Raw genomic sequence first — 23,667 nt, forward strand, 5'->3', positions numbered from 1 at the left:
CACTCCTTTTGACTATATATAGGGCATCTTTGTAGGTTTTAAGGATATCCCCGTTTGCCACTGCTTGAGCCACCTGTGCTGAAGCAGGGATAGCGTTAAAACCTGACCTGTTGGTGGCCCTTGAGGACTGGAGTTGGCCACTTTTGCTCTACTAATTTCTCATTAGATTACAAGGTTATTCTACTCATATTCAAAAGTCTACACTCAACCCTTTATCCTTGTAACTATGCCGCAGGTTCTTCCTATATCCCTGTTCATTTCTATTGTTTTACTTAGAACAGTTTTTAATGATTGCCCGCTATCTCTGTATCCTTCTTCCCATCAACAATAATATCAAGTACTCCACTCTACCCATCGTCGCAGAAAAAACATCACTTGCAATGCAAGTGACCAAAACAACCTCTCATGTACTACACCTGTCCCAGCCCGTGAGGTTGTAAGCTCTTAGGATCAGGATGTCCCTGATAACATTCCTTATATTCAGTGTTCGACAAACCTATACATTTGCTCGCCCCGGGCGAGTGGATTTAACATCGTGGCGAGCTCCTATTGGCCCAATCAGCACATGTTTGGTACTAGGTGGCGAGTAGATTTTTTTGTGTGGCGAGTAGATTTTTTTGTGTGGCGAGTAGATTTTTTTGGTGATTTGTCGACCACTGTATATATTTATATTTCATGTTTATCGCCCCTGGCAAGACTAAGTGTTTCCGCCTCCGGGGCAAGCTGCAGTCATGTGACCGTGGCTGTCGTGGCACTGGATGATTAATGGCGTCTTCGATGTGGAAAAATAAAAAGTCCATGGCATTGGAGACAGAGTCTGCCACGGTCATACGTGGGGGGGGGGGAAGGGTGAGGGGGGGTCGGGGCTTCCATATCGGAGCCTTGCTACATCTGTACGTTAATGCTGTAATGCATTGTGCATGTAGTTGACACAAATATAGTAACCAGTTTGCAATGGTGGTGAATTATCACAATGTTAGTGTTGTGACACAAGTCCCTTCCTGGTAATATTCTGCATACTCCATATGGAGGACTTCTAACTCTGCTTTCAAGAAATGTTTTGCAATGCATCTTAGGCCCCGGACATGTTCCCTGCCTGCTGGCAGAAGCGTGCTGATGCGCGCTCCCGCTCAGCACTGAGCCCCTACAGCCGCAATTAGAGCGGCTTTAGTAGGGGCTCACCTGCGCTTCCGCGCGCTTGTGGAAGAGCAGGTCTTAGGGGAATTTAAAATTCCCCCGTTTGCCGGCGAGACAGGCCGGTCACAAGAGCGGTTCGCCCAATGAAGGCGAACCAGCTCCGTGACGTCACTGGCCGGCCCTCGGCCAGTGACGCGCCCGCCCCCGGCCCGCCCCCTGACGGTCTGTCCCCTTCTGCCCGATCCCTGCCCCCCTTCTGCCCGATCCCTGACCCCCTTCTGCCCGATCCCTGCCCCCCTTCTGCCCGATCCCTGTCCCCCTTCTGCCCGATCCCTGTCCCCCTTCTGCCCGATCCCTGTCCCCCTTCTGTCCGATCCCTGTCCCCCTTCTGCCCGATCCCTGTCCCCCTTCTGCCCCGATCCATGTCTCCTGTGTGTGTGTGTGTGTGTCTGTGTATGTGTGTGTTTGTGCATTGTGTGTGTGTGTGTGTATGCATGTGTGTGTGTGTGTATGTGTGTGTGTGTGTGTGTGTGTGTGTGTGTGTGTGTGTGTGTGTGTGTATGTGTATGTGTATGTGTGTGTGTGTGTATGTGTGTGTGTGTGTATGCATGCATGTGTGTGTATGCATGTGTGTGTGTGTGTGTGTGTGTGTGTGTGTATGCGTGTGTGTGTGTGTGTGTATGCGTGTGTGTGTGTGTGTATGCATGTGTGTGTGTATGTATGTGTATGCATGTGTGTGTGTGTATGCATATGTATGTGTGTGTGTGTGTATGCATGTGTGTGTGTATGCATGCATGTGTGTGTGTGTGTATGCATGTGTGTGTGTATGCATGTGTGTGTGTGTGTGCCTTTGTGTGTGTGTGTATGCGTGTGTGCGTGAATATATTTATGAAAGTTGCACAATGTTAATAAATAATTTATTCTCACATGTCTTTTTTTTTAATTTTTAAAATATTATATAATATACACACACACACACACACACACACACACACACACACACACACAGGTTCCCCAGTGACACACACACACTGACAGCTACCAAGTGACACACACACACAGTGATACCCGCCTCCCAAGCGCTTGCTGTCTCCTCTGTAAGGACAGCAAAAAGCTCCTGGTAGAGCGAGCGGCAGCAAGCGAGAGCGAGCAAGCGCCAAACATGGCCAAGGCCTTATGTATGGCCAGCATAGGGGGTCCGAGCGGTCCTTATCTGCCATCAGATATTTCTGTTCTAATAAAGCAGATTCATTTTAGGTTGTGCCACCTTTTAGCGGACCGATATTCAATTTGAGTTCCTCATAGATGAAGACTTGAAGGAGAAATCTACTGTATACGTTTCAAATGCTCTGTGCACTGTAATTTCAGCTATGATGAATTCCAACGAACTTGCTTTTCTCTGGGACCAAAACGGCTTCTAGATTTTTCAATTATGTTAACAAAGAAAATCCCACGGCCAAGTGTATGTAGAAATGTGTACTGTGATAACGCTGAGCCAGTGCTTCTGCACGGAAACACCCATTAGAAGGCAGATTGGCGCTATCGCAGTGTACAGAATAAGGGCCTATGTATGTAATAAGTTTCCCATTATTAACACAGCTATAACACAGCTATGGAGGCATATAACACAGCTACAGTAACTGGAAGTACAGTAATTGTCTCACAGACTACAAAAAGGGGCAAATTTTGTGAGCTAAAACGCCATTCATTTGAATGCAATAGTGCACCCATGAAACAGCTTCTGTACAATCGTCTTATGATGGTTCATAAACGTGTAAATGACATGAAAGCTGCGTGTGCAAAATGTGTCTTGGGATTTACTTTCGTGCATCCCTGAGAAACTAGACCCCGTTACCCATTTTTAGTAGTTAGAAAACGTCCAGGGAGACCTGCAATGGATAGCCGAGAAATATATTAAAAGGCGCTTGGTTGGGGTTAAAACGTGCCACGGAAGCATATCATGGAAAGTATTCTTCCTGTCTCACTGTATTTAGAGAAAAACAAAAAACCTCAAAAGTACCCATGCAAATTTCACAGCTCGATATGAGCAAGTTACAAGCAACATACTGTAGAACTCATCTTAAAAATGCACCGAGAGTTTGGGAGCTGGACAAAGAATAGTATAACGTATCATTCTGTTAACACGCTGAAAGTAGAACAGTGCACTTTTGGTAACTGGCAGATTGTATGCAAGGGATAAACTGCACTCTGTATAATAACAGAATTTCAAAACATACCATAATACAGCGTTTACAGGTATACTGATCATGGTTCTGATGTGGGCAATACTAAAAATCAATCCACCAACTGTTTTACGTAAAGCCTGCTCACTAAATGAACCACAGTATTTACAAATGTTACAGCCGTCATCGCACAACTGTGTGGTATATTGGGATATATTGCAGTGTTCTGCAGGAATATAACCATGGAATACAATGGAAACGTGCTGGTATTTTGAGGCATGCATGTGCTTATGCAATATTTATTTTAAATGTGTCATTTCTCCAGTACAGTGTCCTCACTGTAAATTATGTTATAGATAATGATACCTACCACAAAAAGATACCCAATAAAATGATGGGTACCCAAGGAAACCAGTCATATCAAGCTATCTTGTACAAGATCATGTAATCTACAGTATAAAGAATGATTGTGTTGGCTCATTAAAGGATATTATAATCTGTAATGACTCTACACTTCTCCAGGACCAAAGTATCTTCTAGTATTTAGAACGACAATAAATACAGAGATAACATAGAAAGATGCGTTCCCCAAATGAGTATATTTTGCGCTGAGGAATGAGGATCCCTTCTTGTGTTCTCCACAGGACACGATGCAATCTTTGTCACGCTTACATACTTACAGCCTAATAAGGAAGTATCATACTCAGTAAAACCTGTCACATTTTTACCCATCATAACCTTAAAGTATGTGGTTTGCATACTGCCCCCCAGCATCAGTTATCCGTCACGAATGTGTAATTGAATTTCTTGCAACAAGCACATGAAAAGTAATGCAGCTGATTATAAATGTGAATGTTCATGTAGAGAGGGAGTGGCTCAGTTAGTAAAGACACTGACTGGCAATGAGAGCTTGAAGCAGGGGAACCTGGTTCAATTCCCGGCGTCGGCTCCTTGTGACCTTGGGCAAGTCACTTTATCTCCCTGTGTCTCAGGCACCAAAAACATAGATTGTAAGCTCCACGGGGCAGGGACCTGTGCCTGCAAAATGTCTCTGTAAAGCGCTACTTATAACTAGCAGCGCTATACAAGAACATGCTATTATTATTATGTACAGATGTAGCAAGACATGCTGCGGACAAACAAGCATAAATCCTCCGGGATCACGACCTCCATGGTTGGCGGAACCGCGCGTGGCAGCGTCAACGAAAACAAAAAGACTTGCTACATCTGTACAGTTCAAATCCACGGTGCAAATGGCGTTTATCCATGCGGTCAAGTTTGGCAAACTTCTCCAAAAATGTTAAGTTCGCCTAGCTTAACAAAGCCTTTAAACCCCATGTGAAAGCATGCAATTCCACCACTAGAGACGATTTAAGTCATTTAAATACACTTTACATATCTGCAGAAGCACATATCACCTTTTAGTGCACAAGTGTCTCTGCATATTTTGCATATGTTAGTGCACAAGTGTCTCTGCATATGTTGCATATGTTAGTGCACAAGTGTCTTTGCATATGTTGCATATGTTAGTGCACAAGTGTCTATGCATATGTTGCATATGTTAGTGCACAAGTGTCTTTGCATATGTTGCATATGTTAGTGCACAAGTGTCTCTGCATATGTTGCATATGTTAGTGCACAAGTGTCTTTGCATATGTTGCATATGTTAGTGCACAAGTGTCTATGCATACTGTATGTTGTATGAATAATTTGGTATTGTAGCAAAATAATGACACTTTCGCACATCTCTGTACAGTTCCTGAAGTACTGGATATATTTTTGGTTTCTCAAATAACGCTCATATATTCATTCTCAAGATTATTATTTCTAAATGTACAGTAACGTAAAATGTATCTGCTAATCTTAACTTTAATATTAATCAGGGATCATAAGATACTGTAACATAGAGGAGGGAGGGGGAGAAGAAAGGAAGAGGAGGGAGGGAAAGGGGGAGTAGGGAAGAAAGGAGAGGGTGAGAGGGATAAAGGCAGGATAGAGATAGAGATAGGGGATGGAGAGGAGGGAGGGAGAGGAAGGAGGGAGAAGAGGGAGAAGAGGGAGAAGTGGAAGGAGGGAGGGAAAGGAAGGAGGGGAGAGAGAGGATGGATAGAGGAGAGGGTGAGAGGGAGGGAGAGGGTTAGAGGGAGGGAGAGGGGGAGAGGGAGGGAGAGGGAGGAAGGAGGGAAAGGAAGGAGGGGAGAGAGAGGATGATAGAGGGAGAGAGAGGATGGATAGAGGAGAGGAAGGGAGAGGGTGAGAGGGAGGGAGAGAGATGAGCGATAGAGGGAAGGTGGTGGAGGTGAGAGGGGGAGAGGGAAGGACAGAAAGAGACATGGCGAGGCACCTGTGAACAAAATGGATCTTACTTGAGATACAGTACCTTGAAAATATATTCTATTTTAAGTTATTTAAATGTACTTTGCACATTAAAGTAATCTTTATCCCAGGTTCCTCATGAGTGCTCCATTCTGTGCACAGATATCGCTCCACATATTGTATCAAGGTGAGTTTGTGGGGAGATAAAAGCAAATTGGGACCCTAACAAAGAAGAGTCTCTCTCTCGTCTCTAGTTAGAGCTGGGTGAGTCTGTACAACCAGATTAGGCCTAAGACCATCAGGTCAGCAGAAAACGGTAGTTATTATCGGATATATTTACATCCGGTGTAGTCCTTGTTCCCCCGTAACTAAAGGGCTACTGGTTCTGCCTTAACCTGTTGACTCACAGAAGGCATAAGCCTCCAGAACTGGGAGCCTGGGGTGATAGTGCGATCTCCTTGGTGCAGCGCCTCCACCTGAGAGGGATCCCAGCGTAGCAGGATAGCCCCTCACAGGAACAATGTACCCAGTAATTACACACAGGTTATGGTATAACAGTATTTACTAGACACCTAATCCGCATAACAATAACACCACACAATGCATACTCCATATAGAAAAATATATATATATCCCCACAGGGTATTCCCACTATACTTGGGGTGCAGGAGCCCCAGAGCCCTGGTGTCCTTCCCACAAAGTCAATCACACCCAAATATGAGGCGTAGTGCTAGCCTATGGACTATTGGTGCACTTGTTGGTATACCTGCCCGGGGCTCCAGCACCTGCTCTCTAATGGCTGCTGGGGGTTGGAACTCTCATGTGCATGTGTGATCCATCTACAATAGCGGCGCCCTGTCTGGGCATCAGCCACCGAGCTCCGGAGCAACGGAGCTCCCGCTCTGCACTGCCCTTATCCACCACAGCGCCGCTGATCTACATAGCCAGTCATAGCCTCCCCATGCTCCGCTCCTGCATTGAGGTAAGGGGGTGGGCAGGGGGACACGGCTATACTGCATCGACACACTTTATTCGAGCAAATGCCCAGTTTGTACCTGGCAGATACCTGGAATGCGCCGCTCCTCACCTCTGACAAGCCCCGTTGTGTTTGCCTTCCCAGCCTGGGTTCATGCCTGGCTGACGGGTGGCAGATCTGTTAAATGATAATGATTAGGATTTAATAGGCTGCAATGCTTCGCGTGTCTACCAGATGGCATAAATTCATGAATTGTAATGCAGTATATATATATATACTGTGCAGTATTGCAGCCAGTGGGAATAAAATGCTTCAATCCCTGCCTGGAAAATACCTCAATGCACTCGGGCAGAAAACAGTCACAAACCTCAATACACCCGGGTATACCCGAATTCGTGGGACTAGCCGAGCTCGAATAAAGTGTGTCGCCAGTGTATATATAGCCAGGACTGGTTTCTGGCTACCAGTCTGCCCTCACTGGCAGTAAGCCGTGGTAAGAGCAGGCCTGCCAGTAGTAATCATGGGTTTTCCCCACTCCCTGGAGTACCCTTGAGTGACAGGGGGAGCATGTGGAACAAGGCCTGAGTATATCCAATCCTGGATCAGACCTGGTGCCCTCCTCCTGGTTGTACTTAAAGGAGACTGCCACCCAAATTTCGTAGTGCCTCTCCCCACTTGAGAGAGGCCGGTCACACAACAGGTTGCCTGAACATTGGGCCTTCCCTGTTCCCCTTGGGTGAGAGTTTGCACATTTCCCCTGATCCTGATAGAGGATCAGGGAAGAGTAAGGGCAGCTGCAGGGGCCCGTGACTCTAGGTGTAGGTCCAGGGACCATCCTACAGCTCAGAGAGACTGTATTGGAAGTCCACTGTCGTGACTGAGTGCTTTCCCAAAAATCAAGTAGGAGTTAACATAACATTATTAACCTGTGAACATTAATGGAGCTCAGTGAATACAGTATGCTTATAATAATGGCTCATTTGCATATCATGGTCACTAAAGGCTTTATAACTATTTTTTTTTAAGGAAGTAAACTGGGTTAACGTCATGGTATTAACTGCAATACTATTATCAATGTTATCATCACATTAAATAACCTAACGGAGCTTCGTGGGTCTAAATGAGATAGAAAAGCATCTAACGGGGAGCTATGTGCCTCGCCAAGTTGTGAAGTTTATGTAACAATAGAGTCTTCAGATATATAACAATTCAGTTAACTATATATTTACCCATCATGCAAGTGTATACAATGTTAGCATGATTATTACAATATCAAACTTTTCTCCTTTACAGTGAAGGAGGATGGTGGAGAGTACTATCGCTCAGAACAGGTCGAGAAAATTACATTCCCGGAAAATGTGTAGCCAAAGTTTACCATGGGTAAGGGCTATACCTATTTAGTCTTTCCACAAATACTTTGCTTCCATTGCTTTTAACACAGGGATTGTTGGCGCACATTGTACTGGCTGGACATTACCAGAGAGGCGCTAGCGACACATTGTTAAAGGATGAACTTCAGCCTACAGTACAATCACAAGGGAAAGGTCTTTCGTGAAAACCCCAGTAAAGGAAACCCTAAGTTCCCCCCCAGTTTGGGAAGTCTTTTGCCATCGTGAGTCAATAACTTGACCTCTTTCTTTAATGCAGTACATTCTGTTTTTCATGGTTCTCACTCAAAGGAAAACTATCCAAAAAAATCAAAACCATAACATTTTGCTATCAGAATAAATACATTTCTCTAAGGAACACTATTCCTCATAATTCTTTTTTCTTTTTCTTTTACACACAATTATTTTTGTGACCTGGACTGTCTAAATCTTGGAAGCATCTCGATTATTATTATTTCCAGTTGCTGTGTCTCTAATCATGTGTTAAGCTGACATAGAGACAATAATCCTCTCTCTTCTGTACATTGGAAGAAGTCGACATCCAACCCATATATTATATAGCAATGTTGTTTATGGGAATACTGTTTAGTACTGTAGAGAAATCAGTTAACTGCCCTAGAACTGTCTAACATCATTCCCATATATAGATTTCATGTTTTATCACCCACGAGACATTCCAATATGACTCAACATACCAGATATTTTGCATATAAATCTTTAATAATGCTAGCTTAGCAAATCCTTGGATCGTGCAACACAGCATGAGAAACTGACCAATGTTCAGGTCACATTTGTATTTGGTAACATAACTAGCAAGCTGCCAATTAAACAGAAACTTAATTCCAAGATTAATTAATTCAATGATATCCATGTCACACACCCGTGTACTATACATGTGTACATATAAATATGATAGAGACAGTCTCCTTACTCAACAATTGCTCCTGCTTGCAAAATTGGCTGGATGTGCTCTAATTGGCAGACCCCTTTGCAGCTCCGTCTCACAGGGTACTCCGTTCACCCTACCACAAAATCCAAACCTATCTCCAAACAAAGAGAGAAACGAGACAAGCGCAGCAGAGATACGTTTCCAAGTAAATCTATCAAAACCCACACGGAACATCAAAAACGTCCAATTCAGGAAGTGATGGTGAATGCTCGAAGGGATCAACAGAGTTCAACTGTCCGTGATGACAATACAGATAGAATCGCGTGCACCATATCCCCGGAACAAACGCTGAAACACTGTGCTCCCCGGATCAAAAATAGCATCTACGTGGGATAGCGCGATGACGTGCAAAATGACGCATTTCGCACACTAAACATGCCGCATCGGGAGACTCGCCACCAGAGCCAGAGGCTCGTTAAATACGCTCACTGAATGAACCCTTAGTAAATATATTCAAAATATCCTATATAAATACAAATAATAAATTAATTCATTTCATTATATAGCTTCATAGGCACCACCCCTGTGTCACTGTAAGTGGACACAGAGCATGCTGTCACTTCCTTTGCTACACACTACATGTCACAGGGGGTGAGGGCAAACCTCATGATTACTCCTGGCAAACCTGCCCTCTTAATAGGGATTACTGCGCAGGTGGAGAGAGGCATGTAACCCCAAAATTACACAGGGCTACATATATATAAACCATCACATTTTAAGACATTGACACAGTGTGCTCATTTGCATGTCATTGCCCAGAATCCCTTGATGCAGTAGAAGCATCAAGGGATGCTACTGTAGGTGATAATGGTGAAAGGCAGGGTTGCTGACCTGCCTAAAACATGTGAGTGTGCTAACAGGTGATCTTTTTATTTGATAGATAGATAGATAGAAATAAAAAAAAAATGTGAGTATTCACAATATAGAATAAAAAATTGAGGGCAGATTCTCAAAAAGATTAACCACATCAAAAAATGAATTTAAAAAATAATCAGAGATGCGCACGCTCCAAAAATAGTAAGTCCACAAAATGGGGAAAAATGTATTAAACATCAAAGACAATGTTCACTCACAAAAATTGGGAGATGAACAATAAAAAAATAGGACATAAAAAAAACCCAAACAGTGCGGCCGTGTGCGGACCAAGTTGTAGAATCGCCAATAGGGAAAATGAGGAAGTTACGGATTGCGTAACGAAACGTTTTGGGACTTTTTGACTAACTGGAGATTCTGCAGTCCCTGCAAGTGACATCACCAGGACCACCCAGCGTTACACCTAGTTTGGATGTTCCAGCTGCAGCTCCCGCTCTGTGTCTGGAGGGGAGACTGACCGGTCTACCTCTTGAGATGCCAAGGGACACAAGAATCAGGTCTTATTTTACTATTGAGTGTATTCTGCTATATATATATATATACACACAGTGGTTGACAAATCACCAAAAAATCTACTCGCCACACAAAAAAATCTACTCGCCACACAAAAAAATCTACTCGCCACCTAGTACCAAACGTATGCTGTCTGGGCCAATATTTACTCGCCCGGGGGTTAAATCTACTCGCCCGGGGCGAGCAAATGTATAGGTTTGTATATAGGTATATATATGTATAGTTGAAAAAGATTTCACAGGCACTCCAATATAGTATCCTGAATGGGCTGGTGCATATCCCGTAAAGATAACAAAAACATACATTACCAGAAACTGGCAAAAAGGAGACAGCACTCAGGCAGGTAAATTCAGTAAGTGTATTAGAACACAAAGCACAGAAGTCCAATGTTTCGATCACACAGGGGGATCTTCCTCAGAGGGGTGCACACACACAGTCATGTCAAAAAGAAAGTACACCCTCTTTGAATTCTATGGTTTTACATATCAGGACATAATAACAATCATCTGTTCCTTAGCAGGTCTAAAAATTAGGTAAATACTTCCTTAGATGAACAACAACACATGACATATTATACCGTGTCATGATTTATTTATCAAAAATAAAGCCAAAATGGAAAAGCCATGTGTGAAAAACTAAGTACACCCTTACTGCTTCCATGGGAATTAAGATGCTAAGTAGCAGACAGGTGCTGCTAATCAAATGCCCTTGATTAATTGATCATCAGCAAGTGTGACCACCTCTATAAAAGCCGAAGTTTTAGCAGTTTGCTGGTCTAGAGCATTCAGGTGTGTGTTAACACAATGCCAAGGAGGAAAGACATAAGCAATTATCTTAGAGAAGCAATTGTTGCTGCCCATCACTCTGGGAAGGGTTATAAGGCCATTTCCAAACTATTTAAAGTCCATCATTCTACAGTGAAAAAGACTATTCAAAAGTGGAAAACATTCAAGACAATTGCCAATCTTCCCAGGAGTGGACGTCCCAGCAAATTCACCCCAAGGTCAGACCGTGCAATGCTCAGAGAAATTGCAAAAAAAACAAGATTTACATCTCAGACTCTACAGGCCTCAGTTAGCATGTTAAAGTTCATGACAGTACAATTAGAAAAAGACTGAACACGTATGGTTTGTTTGGAAGGGTTGCCAGGAGAAAGTGTCTTCTCTCTAAAAAGAACATGGCAGCATGGCTTAGGTTTGCAAAGTTGCATCTGAACAAACCACAAGACTTCTGGAGCATTGTCCTTTGGACAGAAGAGACCAAAGAGGAGATGTTTGGCCATAATGCACAGCACCACGTTTGGCGAAAACCAAACACAGCATATCGGCACAAACCCCTCATACGAACTGTCAAGCACGGTGGTGGAGGGGTGATGATTTGGGCTTGTTTTTGCAGCCACAGGACCTGGGAACCTTAATATATATTGAGTCGACCACGAATTCCTCTGTATACCAAAGTATTCTAGAGTCAAATGTGAGGCCATCTGTCCGACAGCTAAAGATTGGCTGAAATTGGGTCATGCAACAGGACAATGATCCAAGTACACCAGCAAACCTTGAGAAAGGTCCCACTGGGGGACCGAAACTTCGTTTTTTGTGTCTTCTATCAAATATAGAAAAATTATGATTTATTTACCTGCGTGCTGTCCCTTGATGTCGTGTTGCAACCGGTATCGTATGGTCTGTTATTGCTTTATGGGATAAGCACCAAAACTTATTTACTTGCAAATGGTGTGCCGGCTGTGCATTGGATTATATATATAGCAAGCTTAAGGCTATAGGGAACCATGTTAAAAATGGTTATTGAGGCAAAAAGTGACACTGTATGCTCATTTGCATGTCATTTCCCAAAATCCCTTTCTGCAGTGGAAGTGCTGTATGCTGGGTGATGATGGGGAAAGGCGGGGTTGCAGACCTGCCTAAGACATGCAGATGAGCATACAGTTATATTTGCATATATATATATATATATATATATATATATATATATATATATATATATATATATATATAAATATATATATATATATATATATATATATATACAATACATACACATATATATATATATATATATACAATACATACATACGTACGTACACACACACACATACATATATATATATATATATATATATATATATATACATACTGTACATACATATACATACATACACATATATATATATATATATATATATATATATATACATACATACGTATGTGTATATATATATATATGTGTGTGTGTCGTGAAAAAGAAAGTGCACCCTCTTTGAATTCCATGGTATTACATATCAGGGCATAATAAAAATCATCTGTTCCTTAGCAGGTCTTAAAATTAGGTAAATACAACCTCAGATAAACAACTCATGACATATTACACCGTGTCATGATTTATTTAACAAAAATAAAGCCAAAATGGAGAAGCCATGTGTTGAGAAAGGTCCCAAGGACAATGATTCAAGTACACCAGCAAACCTTGAGAAAGGTCCCACTGGGGGACCGAAACATCGTTTTTTGTGTCTTCTATCAAATATAGAAAATGTATGATTTACTTACCTGCGTGCTGTCCCTTGATGTCATGTTGCAACCGGTATCGTATGGTCTATGTATATGTATATGTATATATATACATATAGGTTCTATTTTATATTAACCTCCCTTGGCCACCCCATAGGTTGTTTTAACACAGTAGGCTACCTACTCACGGTTAGGCAGGTTGTTTTATTAGGCGCTCCTTTATTATCTTTGTTTTGTTCTGATATATATATATATGTAACGTTTTTTCTGAACCGGCCTGACCCACCCAATCTAACGTTGGCCCCTGTGGTCTAACCGGCCCCCATTACAGTGTGGTAGTGTCTGGTGGTGCACCTGTTGGCAACAGGACTCCTGAGTCTCCCGCATGATGGTGTGTGGGGAGAACCCGTCCAGACAGGCAGCTGAGGTAGTGTGCTGAGTCTCACCTAGTTCCAGTGCAGCGCCTCCACCTCATCAGGGTCCCTGCGTCCGCATGGGGATGATCCTGTTGAGGAACTCCTCCGTGGTGCTCCTCTCTGTACATTCACTCCACACATGTACACGAGAGGGTGTTCGAATAAGAGCATCTTTATTGATTGATGTGGGCTAGCTGCCCCACGCAGTAGAATGTCTAGCCACTCATCTTGAGTCAGTGCTTCCCTTTGAAAGGTGAGCTCTCCTTTAATAGGGATTCCCTATCCCAGCCGGGATATCTTTACCCTGTGCCAGGTCCCTGGACACAGTCTCTGGCAGTTACTAAAACATAACCAGTAACTCAGGCTAGGACTAGAACTCTTCCTCCTCTTAGCTGAACTTGTACTAGAACCAGAACTACTTTTTGACACAGTGCTGTGCCTTATGTACACTCTGGAAGCTGACACACCTCTGACATCACTAACCATGGAGTCAGAGCATGTGACTACTCCCATCCATACACAGGGCACCCCACCAGGGTGTGAGGGCAAACCTCCATAATTACTGCTGGCATGCCCACAACTTACCAGGCCTTACTGTCAGCAGGAGAGATGACTGTAGCCATTTTACATGACCGCTACATTCTCCCCCTGGTGAATCCCATCTTCCTCGCTGGGACCTAAATTTGTTTACCCTTTTCCAGGAAGCACTGAAACACAAAACATAATTAGAACATCTTACAAATTTTCATAATACACACAGAAAAAAATGTCTACAGTACATTCCGCCAAGCCCGCCCCGTCCAGCAGCCACGAACAAGTGTAATACATAGTACCTCCTAAAAGTAGTGACTGGGGTCAGGTTTTCGTACCTCCCTACCACCCATATCCAGGACCGTAACATAGTAATGTCTCGGCAGTCCCCTCTCGGGCCTATAGGTCACCTTATGTCTGTAGATGTTCCTTCCTATGCCCCATATGCGTATTAAGTGCTCTATGCGCTCCTCAGCCTTCTTCCCTACCACTGCACTTCCTCTTCCCACTAAGTACATTTCAATGGCCTCCCTAAGCCACTTCCCTCTGTTTTCCTCTATTTCGTCCATGAGAGGCTCAGGGACATACGGGTACTCCAACCCGTGGGATGACTTATAACGAGCCGTTATGGCCCGTTCAGCCCTACTTATCCTGGTCAGGTCAGCCCTACCGGCCCTCCCAGGTAACACCCATGATAGGGGCTCATCAGGGTCCACGGGATCTGACAGGATGCTGGGACCCATGGGTTCTATCTCCCTATGCTCGATCTGCAGCCATCGCTCCTGCAACTCTCTATCCCTTTGCTCCGGGGTGAACTCTCCCGCAGCCCACCAGTAATCCACTACATCTTCTCGCCGGATGAGGAACCGAGTACGGTCCATCCATGCGGAGTACCCTTCGAATAGTGGGGCCCACCAACGGTGCTCTCTGAATCTATGTGACTCCCCTGACTCTCTATCATCTTCCAGGGAAAATACCCCCGATGTCCGTTCAGATCGCGGTACGGACCACCTGTAAGATCCCAGGGCCTTTTTCACTGGTTCGGAAGCTACAGGGGGCAACCACCTGCCTACCGCGGCCACTCTCAACTCTCCCCCCCTTGAGAAGTGCCTTCCGTAGCGCAACTGCGCTGTCTCCCCCCAGTCCGTTTCACCTCCTCTTCCGAGGGTAAGTCCACCGACTCCAAGCTAGGCGGGGATCCCGGGGAACCGATGACAGGGACAGTTCCCGGCTGTCCGTAGACTGGTCCAATGAGGACATCTCACCCTCCTCAGTCCTCGGATCGCCCATCCAACTCCTGGGCCCTTGAGGTGACCGGGGACCTTCACCCGATCACCGAAGCGTTGCTGCATCTTTCCCGTCTGTTCCGCCGTCGCCACCGGAAATGATGTCCTCACCGGAACCGGAAACGTCGCCATCTTGGGTGGGACCCCCATGCGTTATCTCTTCCTCGATGACGACATCCGGAAGCTCCGCCGTCGCCTTCACCGGAAGTGATGCCGTCTCTCCACGTGCGCCTCGGGCCTGGCACGGCCTTTCCTCCGCTGCGCTGTCTGCCAGGGCAAGGTAAGTGATGGGGCTGCTTCTCTTACTAGTCCGCAGGGGCGTTGGCATCTCTCTCCCGTTGCCGCCAGGTCCTGGGACGGCGGGACTCCGTCTCTCGGCTCGCCGATCTGCGGGGGACGCCCTGTTTTCCAGACTGCCACTCACCCCACGGGGTGTCGTCCGTCCTGGGTCCCTCTTGGATCCCGATTTTGCCACCGCTAGCTCACGGAGATCCTCGTCGGAGTAATCTCCCTTCCCTGATCTCGGGGTCACCGAGCGTGGCGAAAGTCTTTTCTCTGCGCGGTCGGGGAGTGACCCGACCGCCTCGGTCGCTACTGACCCAGCCGACTTGGTCGACTCCAGTCCCCTTTCTCCGGGACTCGCACGGCTGATCCACAGTGCGCCAGGGGACTCGGCGGAGCGCTTAGCCGTATCCCCCGGGGGGTCAGCAGGTTGGATAGGTATAAATGTGGGCATGGGCCACAAATATAATGTCCCGCAATGTGGGCAACGTGCCGCCGTGTTGACAGTGCCTCCGGGCAGCCCGCATTGTAGGCAGAGCCCGACCACCGTCTCGGTGTTAGCCACCCTTACTACTAGTAGCCCGCCGGGTACTGAGTAGGGCTGGGTGGAGACCATAGTTCCCACAGCGGAGGGGCAGGCCATTCTTTTTGTAGGGACCACTTTCAGTATGGGTCTCTCCAGGTCAGTGGTTCCTCGCAACTGACCAGTAGAAGCTTCTGGGCCAGTCACTTCCTGCTTCGGCTCCTCCTTCCGCTGACATAGCTGGAACCCGCCCCCAGGGGTTGCAATTATGGGCGGGTCCCACAGGGGAATATCATGCCCCTTAATTAAGGCCGCACCTTTCTCAGTCCTGGTGGGTGCGGTCTGCGTTTTCGCGCCAATTTCCTCATCAGAGTGGGATTCTTGGGCCGCGGCTAGTTCCCGCCTTCTCCTAGCTGCTGCTTTTCGTGCAAAATATCCCTCCTTTTTGCACGTTACCTCCGCGGCCGGAACTACTTCTTGTAGTGGCGCTGTCTGGATATCAGTCCCTGGGCCCAGTGGGTGCATTCCCACAGGCCATAATTGAAAGTCACTCCCCCTGGTGGAAATCAGGGGAGGGTCCCATAGACTAAGCGGTTGACTCAGCACAGGGGCCGAGTGAGTCACTGTCCATGCAGGCGCAGCCATAGCTTTCGCGCCATGCCCCCCATCAGGGCGGGGCTCTGCTGTTCGCGCCATTCCCGGCCAGCTCTTTGCAAATTCTGTATCAGCCATTTTCTCTACGACTGGCCCATGCGGTTTCCCTAGCAAGCGGGAACCGCCATTTTGGTTGGCTTTTAAGCCCAAAAAGTCAGTTTGTTTGCTCTCCTCGCGGGGTTCTCCCCCAATTATTACAATGTCCTCACACTCTTCAAGGGTGGCCCCTCGGTGTCCCAGACAGGACAAAAACGGGGCAGCCACGGCCTTCGCTCCACTCCAGAGCAGATTGGTTAAAGACAGCTCAGCGACAGTTTGCTCTTCAGTGGGGCGCACGCCACGGGTGCCTTCCCCATCAGCCTCTGGTCGCCATTTTGGGCTCTCCGCACCACGCGGATCCTCCATTCTTTGGGTTGTCACACTCTCGTACCAATTATCGTACATGGGGCTCCGCTCTGCGGGGCAGCCACCACACCAGTACAATAAAGATTGCTCAGATGCACCACCACATGTGTACCTGATCTAGGCTGGACTCATGTTGCACTACCTCAGGCTAGGCTCACTCTCTCAGTGTCTGCTGTAACTCCTTCCTCCCAGTCTGTGCTCCCTATGGTAAGTGTCTGGAATGGGCTAGAGTACTCTGGCTCTGCCATGCAGTACTTGGGGCGTCTACCTCTCTTGGTCAGCCTAGCGCAGACCCTCTCCAGGATTCCTGACCACGTTAACAGGCTATCCCTTCTGGCGTCCTACCAACTAGCACTCCTCAAGGTGACTCGGTCAGCTATAGCCCGGCTCCAAACCCCTCACTCCTTTCAGGCCCCTAGGTTGTCCCTGCGAACTGACAATATCCCGTCAGCCCCTGACCACCCCTAGGTCCGTCCCTACGCAGCACAGAGTGGCAGCAGACTCTCTCCCTGTTTCCCAGTGTGCCTAGCTAGAGCCTGTCCTGTTGACAGATCTGATCTCAGCAGCTCGCCTCCAAATGTAACGGTATTTCTGAACCGGCCTGATCCACCCAATCTCACGTTGGCCCCTGTGGTCTAACCGGCCCCCATTACAGTGTGGTAGTGTCTGGTGGTGCACCTGTTGGCAACAGGACTCCTGAGTCTCCCGCATGATGGTGTGTGGGGAGGACCCGTCCAGACAGGCAGCTGAGGTAGTGTGCTGAGTCTCACCTAGTTCCAGTGCAGCGCCTCCACCTCATCAGGGTCCCTGCGTCCGCATGGGGATGATCCTGTTGAGGAACTCCTCCGTGGTGCTCCTCTCTGTACATTCACTCCACACATGTACACGAGAGGGTGTTCAAATAAGAGCATCTTTATTGATTGATGTGGGCTAGCTGCCCCACGCAGTAGAATGTCTAGCCACTCATCTTGAGTCAGTGCTTCCCTTTGAAAGGTGAGCTCTCCTTTAATAGGGATTCCCTATCCCAGCCGGGATATCTTTACCCTGTGCCAGGTCCCTGGACACAGTCTCTGGCAGTTACTAAAACATAACCAGTAACTCAGGCTAGGACTAGAACTCTTCCTCCTCTTAGCTGAACTTGTACTAGAACCAGAACTACTTTTTGACACAGTGCTGTGCCTTATGTACACTCTGGAAGCTGACACACCTCTGACATCACTAACCATGGAGTCAGACCATGTGACTACTCCCATCCATACACAGGGCACCCCACCAGGGTGTGAGGGCAAACCTCCATAATTACTGCTGGCATGCCCACAACTTACCAGGCCTTACTGTCAGCAGGAGAGATGACTGTAGCCATTTTACATGACCGCTACATTTTTTTATATATGTATGTATAGATATATATATAGATATATATATAGATATATATATAGATATATAAAGAGAGATATATATATATATATATATATATATATATATATATATATATACATATATATATATATATATATATATATATATATATATATATATACATATATATATATACATATATATATATACATATATATATATACATATATATATATATATATATATATATATATATATACATATATATATATACATATATATATATATATATATATATATATATATATATATATATATATATATATATATATATATATATATATATATACACCACAGGGAATAAGATTGCATTCAAAATGGACATATACGTGCTCTCTCTACCTATATATATTATATACATGTAATATATATAGTAATTAGATATACAGTTAGTATTTCAGGAAACTGTATCCATTTTGTCTTCACACGTTGTACGTTTCAGGTGGTTGTTTGACGGAGTGGGGAGAGAAAAATCGGAAGAGTTGTTGCAGCTGCCAGAGACCAAAATTGGATCATTTATGATCAGACAAAGTGAAACTAAAAAAGGTAATTTTGCTCTTTTAAGCAAATATTTTAAGTAAATATTAGTGAATAGTATAGCAAAGCTACCTTTCAGCTAAAGGCAGTGTTGTAAACTGTATATGTGTATATGTGTGTAACTGGTGTTCCCCCACCCTAAGGGACATTCACTGCCACCTAGTGTTGCGGTGCTCACCTGCAGGTTTACAGAAGGGCCTGAGCTTCCGCCGATGTTAGTTGAGAATGAACAGGACAGGCTTTTGGGATCGGTAGCTCTCATCTTCGGTGCAGCGCCTACATTCCCGTGGGGCCTATCAGGGATAGGTGCAGTCCCTGCAGAATACCTCTTAACCTTCCCCTGAAAGACTACAACCCCAGGCAGGAGTAAAAACATACCTTGGTCTTTATTGAAGGTACATCACAGCATACAGTATGCACCGTCTCCTCAGTGTCCCTGGAGCCAACCCCAAGGGCTTGAGACCATAGGAGTCTCTCCTCGTCTGCCATGCTCCCTGATGGAGTATGGGGTATATTCTCCCACTCCCCCGAGGGAGGGGATAGAAGGTAAACCAGAGCCCTGGCTCCACACTTCTAACAACTACTACATTTGGCTGCAGCTCCTTTTTGTTACCAGGGGAGGGGCCCCAAGTCTTAGCCCCGGTGTGGGCAGTACTTAGGCCTTAGGCCACATCCCTATCACTCAAAGGAGCGGTTCACTGCAGCAGGGCGTAGATTTAACCCTAACACTGCCTGCGCTGGTACCAGGGCTTAGGTGTTAGGCAAGGAATTAGTAGCCCATGGGATACATGGCTACTTGTGTATATCTGTGTGTGTATATATATATATATATATATATATATATATATATATATATATATATATATATATATATATATATATACAGTGTTCGACAAACCTATACATTTGCTCGCCCCGGGCGAGTGGATTTAACCCCCGGGCGAGTAAATATTGGCCCAAGCAGCACACGTTTGGTACTAGGTGGCGAGTAGATTTTTTTTGTGTGGTGAGTAGATTTTTTGGTGATTTGTCAACCACTGTGTGTGTATATATATATATATATATATATATATATATATATATATATATATATATATATGTAGCCATGCATAATAATGACTGCATACGTCTTCTCTGTTGGCAGTAAGTCCTGGTATATACAGGCCTGCCCACAGTAGTTATGGAGGTTTTCCCTCACACCCAAGTGTGGTGCCCTGTGTAAGGATGGGAGTGGCTGTATGCTCTGAGTCCCTGGATAGTGACCTCAGAGCTGCGCCTGCCCCTGGAGTATAAAGGGCACAACACTGACAGTTAGTGTTGAGTTCGGAGCAAGTTCGGAGCAAGTTCGGAGCAGGTTCGGAGCAGGTTCGGAGCAGGTTCGGAGCAGAGAGGAAGAAACACTTTTGTGACCCTAGTGCAGTAACTAGCGGGAGCATAGTGATAATTCCAGTGTGTTTACGCCACGCTGTGTCCAGGGACCTGGCACAGTGGTGATCTCCCTAGGAGAAAGGGAATCCCACTTCATTATTGGAGGGCGTACCTGGCAAAGGGACATCACGCAGAGATGTGCGGCTAGAGCTGGCAGCTGCATGGGGCAGTCTGCTACATCCCTGTACTTAATAAAGATGTCCTTGAGAAAAAGAAACCCACTGTGTGAGTGTGAGCTTACTCGACAGTGGATGGCACCAAGAAGGAGTTCCTCACCAGGACCATCTCCCTGCGGAAGCAGAGATCCTGATGAGGTGGAGGCGCTGCACATGATGTAAGTTGGACTCGTACCCACTACCTCAGTTACCTGTCCTGATTGACATCCCCTAATAACACCAAGCGGGAGACTCAAGAGTCCTGTTACTTGCAGGTGCATCACCACACACGCCTTGTAATGGGGGACTGGTTAGACTACACGGGCCAATATGAGATTGGGTGGGTCAGGCCAGAGGGAACACCCGTTACAATTGGAGGCGCTGCTGAGATACCTGTCAACAGGACAGGCTTTTGCTAGGCACACAGTAGGAATTAAGGAAAGTGTCTGCTGCCACTTTGTGCTTGAGGGACGGAGCCAGGGGTAGTCAGGGAGGTGCTGGATATGCATGCCGCAAAGACGCCTTGGGATCCGTTAGGGGTTAGTGAGTCTGGAGCCGGGGGCTATTGCTGTTCTAGTCGCCTTGAGGTAGCGCTAGCGGGGGACGCCTAAGGGATAAACTGGTAACTGAGAGCAGGAATTCTGGACGGGTCCGCACTAGGCTAGCCAAAAGTAGGTCGACGCCCAAAGTGCTGCATGGAAGAGCCAGAGTACTCTAGTCCCCATTCCAGATCACTTACCAAGGAGCACAGACTGGAGGAACGTGTTACGGTAGACACAGGAAGGGTGAGCCTAGCCTGAGGTAGTGCAAACACGAGTCAGATCTACGTTAGGTACACAAGGTGGTGCACAAGGCATGTTTATTGTACAGATGTGGTAGCTGCCCCGCAGAGCGGAGCTCCACGTACAGAGAATCGGTGTTCAACGATCACGGGAGACCTGTCAAAATGGAGGATCTGTACAGCACAGAAGGTCCAGGATGGCGGAGAGAGAGAACCACGAGAATGGAGGATCTGCATAGAGCAGAAGGTCCAGGATTGCGGTCAGACGAAGAACAAGCTACAGAAGAGACTTTTGTGAGTTTGTTATGGAATGGCGTGAAAGCCGTGGCTGCGCCGTGTTTGTCGTGTTTTTGTTCTCGGGATGATACCCCTGAGAATAATGAGCAGGACAGTGTGCTTCGATGGGAGGAACAAAATGGACTTTGTTATACACCAATTAACAGACAGCCAGACGTTGCCTTCAAGGAAAGAAAAGACAGTGAACGAAAAGACAATGCTTACCAAGATGGCGGTTCCCGCGTTCCCGGGACACCGCGTGGGCATGCTGCAAAAGGTCTTGCAACTTTGCAGTCTGCTAAATGTTGGCCAGGATTGGCGCCAACGCGGAAACTCCACCCCGATGGGGAGTTTGGCGCGAAAGCTGGAGCCGCGCCCTCATGGACTATGACTCACTCCGCACCTGTGCTGGGTCAGCCTACAAATCTACAAGACATCCCCCTAGTTTCAACCAGGGGGAGTGGTTTGCGGTCTCACCGGATGTCGCAAGAGGAAATGGGAGGAAGGGTGACTATATCAGCCCATGCCTTTCAGTTGCGAAGAGCCATTGATCAGTATCGACCTCTGAGCAGAGTACCTCCGCTGATAAAAATGGCTGAAGCTGTTGATAAAGTGGACCAAGGTCCTGTGATTTCCACGCATCCTTATTCGGCTCCAGGAGGCTTCCTGGTGATCCGGGTAAAGGGTGTGGAGACTGTGGCGTGTCTCTGCCTGCAGTGCAGACTGCCGGGCGGAGCTGTGGGCAGCGAAGCCCGATGCCCCCACTGTGGACTGCAGTACATGTGGCCCATGACCACATTCGTACCGGTGCAATCTACGGGAATGACCGGAAATGTACCGGTGGCGACAGAAGAGCAGCCGGGAGCTCTCTGGAACAAGAGGGCCAGTCCCGCAGAGTCGGAGCCATCATTGGTGCTTCCGATAGAGAAACTCAGCCATCGGAGAGGTGATCACCGAGGAGCCCATCGCCGGTCTCCTACTGGGATGCCTCGGCCGAACTGCAAGCTGGAATCCTCGGACGAGGAGTGTGCAAGGCTGGCGAGTAAGACAGTCATCAGACGGGACTGTCATACCATTGGTACGCCATGGAGGGATGAAATTCCTCGTGGTGTGGAGACGCGGAATCGAATGTCTCCCGTACCGCGACCATCCGATAGCCGGAGTCCCACTGCCGTGGTGACTAGTGGATCGGACGGAGGCAGATCTACACCTACCCTGCACGGGACTAAGACACGGTGTCTGTCGCAGGCCCAGGAGGTGGAAGATCCAGAGGAGCGAGTCCAGAGCCAGACTGGATCGCGTGGCAGAATGGCGTTGGAGGAGATCCTTGTGGAGGAAGAGATTCCGCTTGGGAATCCACCGCAAGATGGCGTCGCAGCACGTGCGTGTGCGGAAGTGGTGCCGGAGAACCAGGGAGGCCCCGAGTGGGAGATGGTGCCGCCTCTGCGATCGAGCAGCGGGAAGCGATCCCCTATTATCCAGGGGAATGGACGTTTGAACTGCAACCCCAGGAGCTCCGCTGTTGAGAATAAAGATGGACTTTGTGGCGACGTCAAGACAGGTATCGCTGGAGAGCAGGTCGAAACCCTGTCAGTACCTACTGTTCGGTCCCGTCCCCACACCCCGTCCACACCCAAGGTTAGTCCTACGGCCCTCGCTAAAGCCCCTGTACCCGTCCCTATCCTATTTGGATCTAGTTCCAGTTTAGGGTTGTCCGGGGAGTCACGGGGTCCTTTTGATGATCGGACTGGGAGCCTGGACTTGGGTACGTCGGATGATGGGTCGGAGGCAGGAGGGAGCATGTCCCGACAAGTGTCGGTGTCGAGTGATTGTCCTAGCGGGATGAGTATTACTGTTAGGAATACCTCTCACCGTAAGGGAGTTAATGCCAGATCTGAGGGTACGTCTGGAGTGTCTTCTGGTGGGCCTGATGAGGAGTCCCTAGAGGAAAATGCCGATTCTAGCTCCGAGGAACGGAAGGAGACTAGGTGGTGGGCCCCTTGTACGAGGGGTATGTCTCGTGGCTTGACCGCACCCGCTTTATTTTAGAGAGAGAGGGGGTGGTTGATCACTGGTGGGCTGCCGGGGATTTTGATGATGAATCCTACCTTAGGGCT

General features: G+C 46.8%; 2 protein-coding genes across 3 annotated transcripts in view; one reads left to right on the plus strand and one right to left on the minus strand.

The window, feature by feature from the left end:
• The window catches only part of TG (thyroglobulin), a 240,109-nt gene that overhangs the window by 65,843 nt on the left and 150,599 nt on the right, over nt 1-23,667 (minus strand). The gene's annotated exons all lie outside the window — the stretch shown is intronic.
• SLA (Src like adaptor) overlaps nt 1-23,667 on the plus strand; it is a 46,953-nt gene that overhangs the window by 14,819 nt on the left and 8,467 nt on the right. For both annotated transcript variants that reach the window (XM_075581851.1, XM_075581858.1), the window contains exons 4-5: nt 7,906-7,992; nt 18,816-18,919. In XM_075581851.1, the coding sequence (XP_075437966.1) occupies nt 7,906-7,992; nt 18,816-18,919 (191 nt within the window). The remainder of the gene's footprint in view (nt 1-7,905; nt 7,993-18,815; nt 18,920-23,667) is intronic.

The sequence above is a fragment of the Ascaphus truei genome, chromosome 2, assembly GCF_040206685.1.
Source record: "Ascaphus truei isolate aAscTru1 chromosome 2, aAscTru1.hap1, whole genome shotgun sequence".
Taxonomy (NCBI): domain Eukaryota; kingdom Metazoa; phylum Chordata; class Amphibia; order Anura; family Ascaphidae; genus Ascaphus; species Ascaphus truei.